The sequence below is a fragment of the Zychaea mexicana genome, assembly GCF_025766255.1.
Source record: "Zychaea mexicana strain RSA 1403 chromosome Unknown BDB00scaffold_33, whole genome shotgun sequence".
Classification (NCBI taxonomy): domain Eukaryota; kingdom Fungi; phylum Mucoromycota; class Mucoromycetes; order Mucorales; family Lichtheimiaceae; genus Zychaea; species Zychaea mexicana.
The window spans coordinates 350265-360744 of record NW_026516696.1 but is presented as its reverse complement, the minus strand read 5'-3'; the positions used below and the strand labels follow the sequence as shown (position 1 = coordinate 360744).

Genomic DNA, 10480 nt, shown 5'->3' with positions numbered 1-10480 from the left:
AGTACATCCTGAGAGTACGTCAGAAAAAATACAGAGCTTGTTGTCTTGGCAACAGCAAGGAATTCTTTTGGACTTGGAACTCGTTGATCAAGTTAAATGTGCTAAACCTGAACTTTCTCACAGAGTACGCACACGATAGGCACATCACTCATAAGTAGAATCGTATTGATGGCTTTTCATCGAATGCTAATACACTTGGATGTGTCCCATTTGGGGCGAATGTACATGTGCCATACCACCCCCTTGAATATATAAATGTCTGTCATCTCTTGAAGCAAAATATACCACATGTCTTTTTGCGCATTTGAAGCCCTAAATGATTTATATGAGCGTCAACCAGTAAGTACTGCACTAACGCTGTACGCTTTCTCGGTAGTTGACCATCTGGGTTACCGGGGGGGGGGGCAACAGGTTTTGTCTACCTTCAAGAAGACGGGGACGTCCCACTTTTATATGTAGCGCGAGGAGACTTTACCAGCCTCAGTAGAACATGGCCGGTATCCAAGTGTTCCAGAGTGGAAAACACGAAATCGCGGTGATTATAGCTCCACTCGGTCAGACTGACACAGAGAGGGAAGTCTGGATGGGTATCCAAAATGAAACCAGCCACTCTCTGTCTGTTAATATAGCAAGAAATATAAATGTCCTTAGAGGGGGGGGTTTCATACATGTTTAAAACAAGCCGTGACCCTCGTCATTGTTTTTTTCTTTCACTTATTGACATATCCCAGTCTAGACAGCTCACACAGACTCTGGTGGCATCCTTTTTACTCCAATCGTCTACATTGACAGCTGTACATTTACTTGTCGAGAGTGCTCTATGGTACCAAACATGTCAAACGTATGATATATGGATGGGTCTTTTTTTTTTTTTTTTTTGCTTGTCAAAGGATGTTTGCACAATCGCATGGAGAAAAAAAAGTAAGGTCTCGTTTCTTTTTTTTTTTTAAATTCAATGCATGGACATCTTTCTTGCATTCCGTGTAAGAGTATAGTGCGACGTGGTACTGGAGTTTTCTTGCACGTTATATTTGTCTTTACAAAAATACATACATATGCCTGACTCTACAAGAAGAATGTTTGCATTGCGGTACACACAGATGACAGTGTAAAGCATGCGTAAACCATCAAGTAGACAGGTCTTGTTGTTGAATTAGGGATATAACTGGGACATACATGGATAGAGTCTTTGGGCTGAGGATGGTGGTACAAGAATGATGCAGATCAATATAGACTTGCCTCTTCTTGTTAAAACCAAAAGCATATTACTGTATCGTTTTTTAAGCTGGGAAAGACTCGACACCAGACTTTTTTTATCTTACTATTTCAAACATAGCAAAGATGTGATGTGCATATCCATACAGGCTACTCAATATTGTAAAAGCATTCTCGTAATGGTGATGATAGAAAGGGTATATAAAGCTGTATATATAGGAATCGTCGCACATATTCAATGCTAAATATCTGCTGTACTACGTTTCCTTGCCATGGTGTTCAGATAGGCTATTATTAAGGTCAAATAGCTGCTCCGGTACTTATGTGATAATGAGCAATGACCCCAAAACAATAACGTTCTTGAAAACAGCATGTCTACAAATAGATATAAAGCGTCCTTTAGTGTGTGTGTGTGTGTCCACTGAGATACAGGCTGTCATTCCACGTTTTGTAGGATGTACGACGATAGAACTTTGAAATCATATGTCAAAAACAAGCATAAAGCTATCACATACTGGACATTAAAACCCTTATGTAATAAACCGATCGTCAATAGTAGGTATAGAGTGGCGGGAACCGACCACAAAATTCCAGATTTGTAAAAAAACATCATGTCGTTCGTACGCGCCTATAGATTTAAGATCATGATGGATGCCCTTTGTCCATCCTTACCGGTGCTATCGGTATGAGGGAGTACAAAGAGAGAGAGAGAGAACTTGTAGCTTCGATTGAAGAAAAGCATCATGTCATTCCATCTTTTTCGCTCCGATGCAAATGCAAAACAAAAAAAGGTCTGAAACGTGATGATTACGCATCTTTTATACAATCCAAAGTTCCCATGAACTGTCCATTTTAGTTGTTATTGTTATTGTTGTACCTGCTGGACCTTTGATGTATAAAAATCCCTGCTCGGCCCGAGCAAACAATAACCTGACAATTCTGCCGGGGTCTGGTTCACTGATCGATTACCAAAAAAAATCTTCTTCTTTGCTGAGAGCGTATGTCATTACAAAAAAAGTAATAAAAAAAAAGTTCCCTGTTGTACGACCGTAAAACGCAAATTCTCTTATGGAATCACTCTCGCTTTATATACAGCGCAGTCAATGTGTCTGAGCGTCTAAAATACGACAGTAAATGCATCGGATCGGGGGGGGGGAGACCACATGCTTTGTTGTTGGAGAGACAGAGAACCTTGGATGTAACAAGTTTCAGAGAGAAGTTCTTGCATTTTTTTTTCACATGCGCGTCATTGCCAAGGACATAAATTATCTTAGAAACGAAAGGATGGGGGGTGGGGTTGGGTTGGGTCTGCTGGGTGTTTTGGGGGGAGGTGAGACAGGTTGCTAAGGAACGAACAAAAAGCATATAAGACAGCCACCCGAAACGTCTTTTTTTCCCGCTCTTTTCCTTTTTCTTCTTCTTCTTTGCCTCTTGTTGTTTTGTACTTTGTGCTTTTTTAACCCAGAAAACCATGACTATCAACTGGACTCTTCCTGTAAGCCTTCTATACAGCAACCGCCCGAATCACACAAAACGCGCCCCATTCAACTTTTTGGCAATGAATTTTTTTGTTAGATTCCCGAGACTCCGTCTCCCAACTACGTCATTGTCAAGAACATTTCGCCTAAATCGTCTGAAAAGACAGGTAAACTTTTTCAGTCTGTTTTGACGCAACAACAAGGCGATTGAGGAGACCAAAACTTTAATCCAAGACCTACTCGCTACTCCGTTTAGTCAAGGAGTTCTTTCTCTTTTGCGGCAAAATCAAAGAGTTTGAAATGGTCAAGTAAGTTAGAGAGAGACTTAAAACGCCGGGTTCATATCATGTGTGTGTGTGTGTGTGTGTGTGTGACAGAGCGAGTGTTGGTTTGCGAAATGTGGGGGATTTGTTGGGGTTACAAGAGAAATAAACAGAACACCTCCCAGGGAAGAAGAACAGCAAACAGCCTTGATCAATTTCGAACGCGAGTCAGCTGCCAAGACTGCCGCCTTGCTTAGCAATGGTAGGGTCTCGTGTGCTTCTTGAAAAGGCGTATCTATCTGTTTATACTTACCAAGGAGTGCCATTTTGGGGCCTTTTTTGACAGCTTTGATCGGTGATCGCCACATTATCGCAGCCCCATATTTTGAGTCGACTGCATCCGGCATCGATGAGCCCGAAAACGATGGCGAAAACAATAATACCCAGGAAACCAAGCCAAAGGCGCGTATTGCTGCTGAGATCTTGGCAAACGGCTACCTGCTCCAAGATCACGTTGTTGCCAAGGGTCTCGAGTATGATACAAAGTACCACCTGTCTACGCGTATGACTAGCTATCTTCAAACCCTTCAAACCAGCAGTAAGTTTTTTCGTCTTTTTGTTTTGTTCTGGATAAAGGTTTAACATGGTGGTTTGTTGTTGTTGTTGTTGTTGTTGTTGCGGGGATCAATCAGTGAAGACGTTTGATGACAAGTATCGCATTTGGGACAAGGCCATGGAATACAATGAAAAGTTCAAGATCCAGGAGAAAGTCAACACCGTTGCTTCGACTGCACAGACCCGTGCTGTGACCGCGTTGCAGACCCCAACAGGTCAAAAGATGCACGACTTTGCCCAACAAACGTTGGCTCAAATTGCTGCTGTCCACTATGAAGCCAAAAAGATCCAGAGCGACAAGCTGATCCAGCAAGCAACAGCAAACACCAACACGGCTGCCCCTGCTGAACCTGAAAAGACCACCACCACCACCACCACCACCACCACCACCACCAGCACTGCTGCTTAAATCATGATAACCACCAACAAAGAAACATACCCTCCTGCCCTCCTTTTTTTTTTTCCTTTCATGAAACCCAACTACTTGTTTTAAAAGGAATCTTGTATTGTTACCCTATTATCTACATCATCATATCCCGCTCTCTCTCTCTCTCTCTCTCTCTTCCTCTTCCTCTTCATAATAATAATCAAAACAAACAGATGATTAAAAGAATGGATATCTTGACCGGTGTCATTGATTTGTAACACCTGGTGAGCCTTCACTAATGTGTGTGTCCAGGATACAGACCATGTCAATCCTGATCCGACGTTTCAACAGCATTCGTTTTCTTTGTATTGATAGGTCTTGACAAGAGAGTGTCTATTTCAATTTTTGTACTGCTTTTTTTACACGATTCTTTTTTTATTTAAATTGGGGCCTGTATGAACGTGTCGCTCATTCCACCCACGCGCACCACCCATTGCGATCGGCGCAAAACACTATCGACGTCTCCTTTGAAGAAACAACGTATGAATCCGACGACAATGTGTCATGCGATAACAAAAGACTTGGACACGACAGCAGGATTAGCCCAACGACTGGTCCATGTCACGACACACATGCATCAGGACACTGAGCCCAGTAACAAAAAAGAAGAACAAGACGACTGCCTACTGGCGCTGGCACGACAAATAGGCTTGTGCAAACGCAGTTTACGGTTCTCTGAAAAGGCGTTTGTGGACATTTGGTTAGATCAGCTGTTGGTATCAACAACCACGCTATCCTCTCCGTTACTTGTGTATCACGCATTGGCACGCGACACGTGTTTGACGCTTGGCACCTTGATAGTTGGAGCCGAGTTACACTGGCTGACGGATCAATGTCAACACTTGATATGCATGGTGCCTCCTTCATTAGCAGCCTATCGAGGTTCGTTCTATTTTGTCTTTTGTGATAGCCTCCCTCCCTCCCCAACAAATATCAATACTCTTTATTTTTTGTGTTGTGTGAAATAGACTATGTCGAGGCAATGATTGTGGAATCAAGATGGGATGCTATCCATGCATTGATTGACGAAGAAATGGAAACCATGCGCTCGGTCTGGTCATCATCGTTAGCGTAAGTGACACACCTGTTCAACCATCAACTTAGGGACCCCCCTTAAAGTAAACTGACATTCTTTTTTCTTGACCCTCCTCCTGATCCTCGTCAGGAACGACAAGAAAGCTTATGCGAAAAGATGTCATCACATGGAACAATTCTTTGTTATCATGCACGATCCACAGCGGCTCAAGATGTTTTCTCAAGATGAACGGCGCAGTATGGTGAAAACACATGTACTAAATCGACTCTTTGCTCCTGACCCAGAGATGGATGGCATGAAAGCAAAACAGCTGCCAGTAGAAGGTAAAACAGGAAGAAAAAAGATTCATCCATTGTGAATGACACTGACAAAAAAAATACATTTCTACATACGCACAAGATGAACGAACCTTGTTGATCCATGGACCTGTATTGCGACACTTGACTGAATGGATCCATCCATCGACATTACTATTACCAGAAACGGCAAGCACAACCAAAATGTTTGTGTAGTAATAATCAAACACCGGGGCTGACCCTTGTTGTTGTTCCATTATAGTCTCTATCATCCATCCACTTGCGGCTCATGCTTGGATTATACATGTGCATATGCCAAGATGTGTCTGAAGCTTATGAAATTGGTAAAGCTACCGATATGCTCCAAGAACTAAACGATGCTGCCACAGCGATTGTCACCAACGGATTTCGAGACAAGGAAAGAATGGCAATCGTCATGACCATGGTTCAGTTCTTGTTACTGCATGCAGGTGAACACATGTTGGGATTACGGTATCCAAAATGGTTTCAGGTATAGAGTCAATGGAAAGAGGATGGATTTTGTGGTTGGGGCATTTCTTTTTCTCTAATATTTAACTATTATGGGGGGAACGTAGCAAATGTTTATTGATCCAGCGTCAACACACCTTCATACCGCCCGCATGGGCCAGCAATTTCTGGAATTCTTGGAATCTCTGGTGAGCAGCGATATACCCGCCGTGTTACAGGTATACGTCTATCTTGCCATTTTCCCCTGCCCCATGTTGACTGACAATCGACCATCCATATGTGATGTTATTTTTTCAAATGTTAAATATATATATATGTATGTATAGATGCATGGCAAAGTATTACAAGGCGATAGGCATTTACCTGTTCAAAAGTTCATATCTGCAGTGAAAACCAGATTGATGGAGCTTGGGGTAAGACATCAGTAGCAGTTTCTATCCTTTTTTAAAGTGTCATCAAGGAGAAAGCGTTGTATATGTAAAATGGGTTGTGCTGACAATGTGCTGCGAAAATAATGATAGCTGGATCAATCTTTACGAACGCATCCAACATCAATATACCAGCCGGTTCAAATCACACAACAACAACAACAACAACAGGACCGCTATCATCATCATCAAGCAGGTACTAATAATCACCACCTCGGCATTGGAGGTAGTAGTAGTAGCGGTATTAGTAAAAATGCTGCTGCAAGCGGTAATGGGAATAGCCATTATGGTGCGGGCAACATGGCAACACAAGAAAAGACGGTGGAAACAATCTTGACGTCATTCCAAAAATCCGGATTGATACCGAAAAGTTTACTGGAAGATGCCATCTTTCGTCCACTGTGGTTCAAAAAGACCTTTTTACCAGCGCTGCTACAGTGGCAAGGCAACAGTGATTTGCTTTTGGCACGGGATCAATTGATGGCGGCTTTAAAAGAGCGCAAAAAGATTTCAGATCAAGTATATAATGACTATCTCAAACAACAACAACAACAACAAATTAAATAAAAAGGGTGGTTTCCCATCTATATAGAACATGACAGCGCAATCAACTACCCACGTTATCCAATTCACCTATCATGCTTGCTCTCTGTTGGTAAGAATATTAGAATATGTATATAACCCGAAAATGCTGGGTTTTTACAAAGTTTCCAGTACAGGCAGTACATACGCAAGTTGATTGGCTGGACACTGTCAAAAGGGACTTCTGGTGCTCCATTATACACACGCCCGGAACCCAGAAGCTTTTTTTCCAGATGGGGTCACTTGTGGAAAGACGCATAAAAAATATCGACTGATCGAACATAGAACGTATAACTGCAAATCTCTATAATTCTTTTCTTCATGCGTTAGATCCATGTGCTTTTACAAGAGAGAAAAGAAGGTATACGCTGTAAATCAGCAAAAGTATATATGCCTTCGTACAGAAAGTATTCCTGAAAAGCATACGACAACAAAAAAAGTGATAAAATAAAGAGATACATTGTAGTTAGATAAATAGAAAGTCTTATCTCTTTGTTTTATATGTAAAATCGAGTTTACGATGAACGAAAGATAGGAGCTGGACAAAACAACGACAAAGACGAATTTCCCGAAGCGGGGAGACAAGCAATAATATAGCGACTACAACCACGCTGCCGGATTATCTATATGAGCCCGCCTATTGGCTGAGGGTCATGTTATACGCTCAATGCAGTTTGTATGTGCGTATAAATAGGGGGCACCCCATCACCTTGGTGGTTTTTTTCGACTTTTTGCTCTTTCCTCTACTTGAATATCATGACTTTCACTATTGAACCTATCAAGCCTACTGCTGCTCAAAGCGGTGTTGACTTTGGTGCCATGATCAACGACTTGGATCTCGAAAAGTTAACAGGTAAAAAAAAAAAAGAAAAGGAAAACCTTTTCCTTATCTTTCTGGTTATTCACACTCCCCATCTTTTTTTGAAATACAATGACCCTATACAGACCACGACTTTGAAAAGTTACAAGAAGCTGTGTACACGCACCAGGTCGTTGTTGTCCGTAACCAATTGCATGTACAGCCCCAAACACAATACAATATCACCAAACGGTTCGAACCCGAGGTCGACACCTACGGCCACGGCAAGCAGCACCGTGCCGAACAATCTGTGATTGCGCGTGATCTGTCCCCCTTGCCCGAGGTGCCTCAAGTCCAATTGCTTGGCCATGGCTTGGTCAAGAACTACCAAGGCGTCGAGGAACGTCAATTGACCCATCCACATCACAAGGTGTTTCACCAGACCGTCATGGCCAAGGAGGATGAAGAGGCTGGCAAAACCCGGTTTTATCGATGGCATATGGATGCTGCGCTTTACAAGTTGAACCCGCCCAAGGTGACGAGCTTGTTTGGCTTTAAGAACCCTGTAAGTAACTCCCGAGAAAGAGTGTGATTAATGGGCGTTTATCATGCATTTGTGTTTATATAAAATGCGAGACAGGTATTGACGTGTTTCCCTTTCTTTGATTAGGAACCCCGACGACAGACTGTTGTATATGACGATGGCACTGATGATACATTGGATGTTCAATTGGGTACCACTGCTTGTAAGTGAACATACACACTTTGGATGCATAAACCCGGGGGGGGGGGAGTGGGGTATTTCGAGAGACGAGGATAGACAGAGGGGGAAAAAAGAGGGGATTCATCGGCTTTGCCCATGGTGGGTTTACTAAAAAAAGAATTGTTTTGATGATGCAGTCATTTCGGGCCAACATGCATTCGAACTGTTGCCACCGGACTTGAAGGAGTTGGCATTCCGTACCAAGGTCAAATACGCACCTCACCCCTACTTGTGGATGTCCAAGGCACGATCTCGATCGACGGGTCTCGGCATGGTCAGTGAAGGCAAAGAATTGTCTCAAGAAGAACTGCCGCCGATTGAAGAAGAAGCCATCAAAATCTACCCCATGCTGTGGAAGAATCCTGTCACGAACAAGATCCATCTGCAAGTGCATCCTGCGGCCGTCCAGGACTTGATCATTGATGGTAAGCCCATGGGTGATCTTGAAAAGGTCCGTGAATTGTTGTACAAGATGCAACGGCCTGCTATTTCTCCGGAAAACGTTTATGCGCATGAATGGCAGGATGGTGATATGGTCTTTTTCCACAACCGGGGCGTCTTGCATTCCGTGGTGGGCTCGTTGAAGGAGACGGATGTCCGTATCTTTCAACAATGCAACATGGCTTCGGCCCAAGACCCTATTCCTGTCACTGAAGAAGACTTTGCTCCTTATCGTAATGCTGCGAGCACCGCTTAAAAGACAAAGAGTTCTCTTTTTCTCCTACTTGCCATGTAAACATGTATATACCTTTCTATTCCTTTTTTTTGCTCTTCACACCGACCCTTTAAGCCAATGAGTTACCCACACTTTGTCGTCTCTCCAAATACAAATATCACACACTATTTTCTATGTGACAGTTTCCTGCATATACTGAGAACATAAAAGAGATGGTATGGAAGCAAGACTATTTACGCATAGTGGATAGCTATAATAGAGAAAGAATTTTATGTTGATATGTATGTATACAGAGCATTATATGCTGACACAATGATGGATAACACTGCTGAGTAAAAAGTATTTAAAAAAGAAAGGGTAATATGCTACTAAATTATAATTGTTTGTACATTTCGGGTTGCGTTTTGAGTGGTGTGCGATTGTTGTTGTTTCTTCAAGTGGAAAATGAGCTGCTATAGAGTGTGAGAAGGCGGTTGTTGATAAAAAATGATAGTATGCAAAATATGGAAAAAAGAAAATGGTTGCACCAAACAATTCATCGAGCTGTCATGGGGTGCGTGTTTGTATCAGTGATATGCAATCCGCGGTAGTTCATCGTTTGGGAGAGTATAGAAAGAGACTTCAGGACCGTCGTTTACAAAGTGATGTCTGTGGTGCCACAAGATTTCTTTTGCGGATGTCGTGCGTGCGGGTGACAATGGTAAGGCATGAAACAATACCTGCCGAGATATATAGTTATCATATTAGATGAGTGGAGATGCATCACAGAGTTTAATTGACTTGGTTTTTAAAACTGCCTTTTTACAAATGAACTTACAAAGGCTATATTGAGTTTGTGTGTTGGAGCAACAACCCGATGTGTGTTTTCGATTAATTAATTACGTATACAGTAAATGTTTCATCATTGTTAGTTCAATCGTTCTATGAACTATTGGACTCTTTGATAATAAAATAAATGCCAGATGTTGTGTGTGTGTGTGGGGTAAACTTACACAGTCGCTAGACTTGTGCTTGGCTTGATTAGGTAATACAAGCATGCAACGTGGGGGCGGGTTTTTATATATATATATATAGAAGCAGTATGTATAACAAATACGTTAGCATCTACTCACGGTTTCCATTCCGGTCAGTAAAATATGTGGAATACAAGAAATGGGGTTTTTTTTGCTTACAGGACCCGCAAAGATAGCAACAAAGCATGGGCGCCGTGGTAGGATTAGAAGCATACATTTTCTCGGATGATGAGGAATAAAAAGGTGTATGGACAAGAGAGAGAGAGAGAGAGAGAGAGAGAAATATATAAGAGAAGAAGAAAGAAAGAGAGAGAAGGGGAAGATGTAAAAAGAAAGGGATTTTTTTTCTCTCTCTCTCTTATTGCTACTATACACGTTCTTGTGTGTGTGGATGGGTCCA

General features: G+C 42.2%; 5 protein-coding genes across 5 annotated transcripts; 4 read left to right on the top strand and 1 right to left on the bottom strand.

Annotated features, from left to right (window-relative positions):
- Window positions 1-2592: 2592 nt before the first annotated feature.
- On the top strand, window positions 2593-4199 carry BDB00DRAFT_821785 (uncharacterized protein). Its single transcript, XM_053123423.1, has 6 exons — window positions 2593-2710; window positions 2791-2860; window positions 2950-3001; window positions 3142-3218; window positions 3303-3554; window positions 3649-4199. Exons 1-6 carry the CDS (start codon window positions 2687-2689, stop codon window positions 3978-3980), a joined length of 807 nt encoding a protein of 268 aa, XP_052980100.1. The 5' UTR covers window positions 2593-2686; the 3' UTR covers window positions 3981-4199.
- Window positions 4200-4228: 29 nt separating this feature from the next.
- On the top strand, window positions 4229-5803 carry BDB00DRAFT_357918 (uncharacterized protein). The gene is made up of 4 exons (XM_053117071.1): window positions 4229-4880; window positions 4967-5069; window positions 5164-5357; window positions 5434-5803. Exons 1-4 carry the CDS (start codon window positions 4394-4396, stop codon window positions 5544-5546), a joined length of 897 nt encoding a protein of 298 aa, XP_052980099.1. The 5' UTR covers window positions 4229-4393; the 3' UTR covers window positions 5547-5803.
- Window positions 5739-6849, top strand: BDB00DRAFT_357880 (uncharacterized protein). Its single transcript, XM_053117070.1, has 3 exons — window positions 5739-6037; window positions 6146-6232; window positions 6341-6849. The coding sequence occupies exons 1-3, from the start codon at window positions 5930-5932 to the stop codon at window positions 6812-6814; spliced, it is 669 nt and encodes a 222-aa protein (XP_052980098.1). The 5' UTR covers window positions 5739-5929; the 3' UTR covers window positions 6815-6849.
- Window positions 6850-7565: 716 nt separating this feature from the next.
- Window positions 7566-9329, top strand: BDB00DRAFT_975239 (taurine catabolism dioxygenase). The gene is made up of 4 exons (XM_053129908.1): window positions 7566-7682; window positions 7775-8193; window positions 8299-8374; window positions 8529-9329. Exons 1-4 carry the CDS (start codon window positions 7586-7588, stop codon window positions 9086-9088), a joined length of 1152 nt encoding a protein of 383 aa, XP_052980097.1. The 5' UTR covers window positions 7566-7585; the 3' UTR covers window positions 9089-9329.
- BDB00DRAFT_821775 (uncharacterized protein) lies at window positions 9330-10396 on the bottom strand. The gene is made up of 4 exons (XM_053123421.1): window positions 10240-10396; window positions 10060-10082; window positions 9885-9889; window positions 9330-9786 (listed from the first exon to the last, which is right to left on the bottom strand). The coding sequence occupies exons 1-4, from the start codon at window positions 10295-10297 to the stop codon at window positions 9702-9704; spliced, it is 171 nt and encodes a 56-aa protein (XP_052980096.1). The 5' UTR covers window positions 10298-10396; the 3' UTR covers window positions 9330-9701.
- Between the last annotated feature and the right edge of the window lie 84 nt (window positions 10397-10480).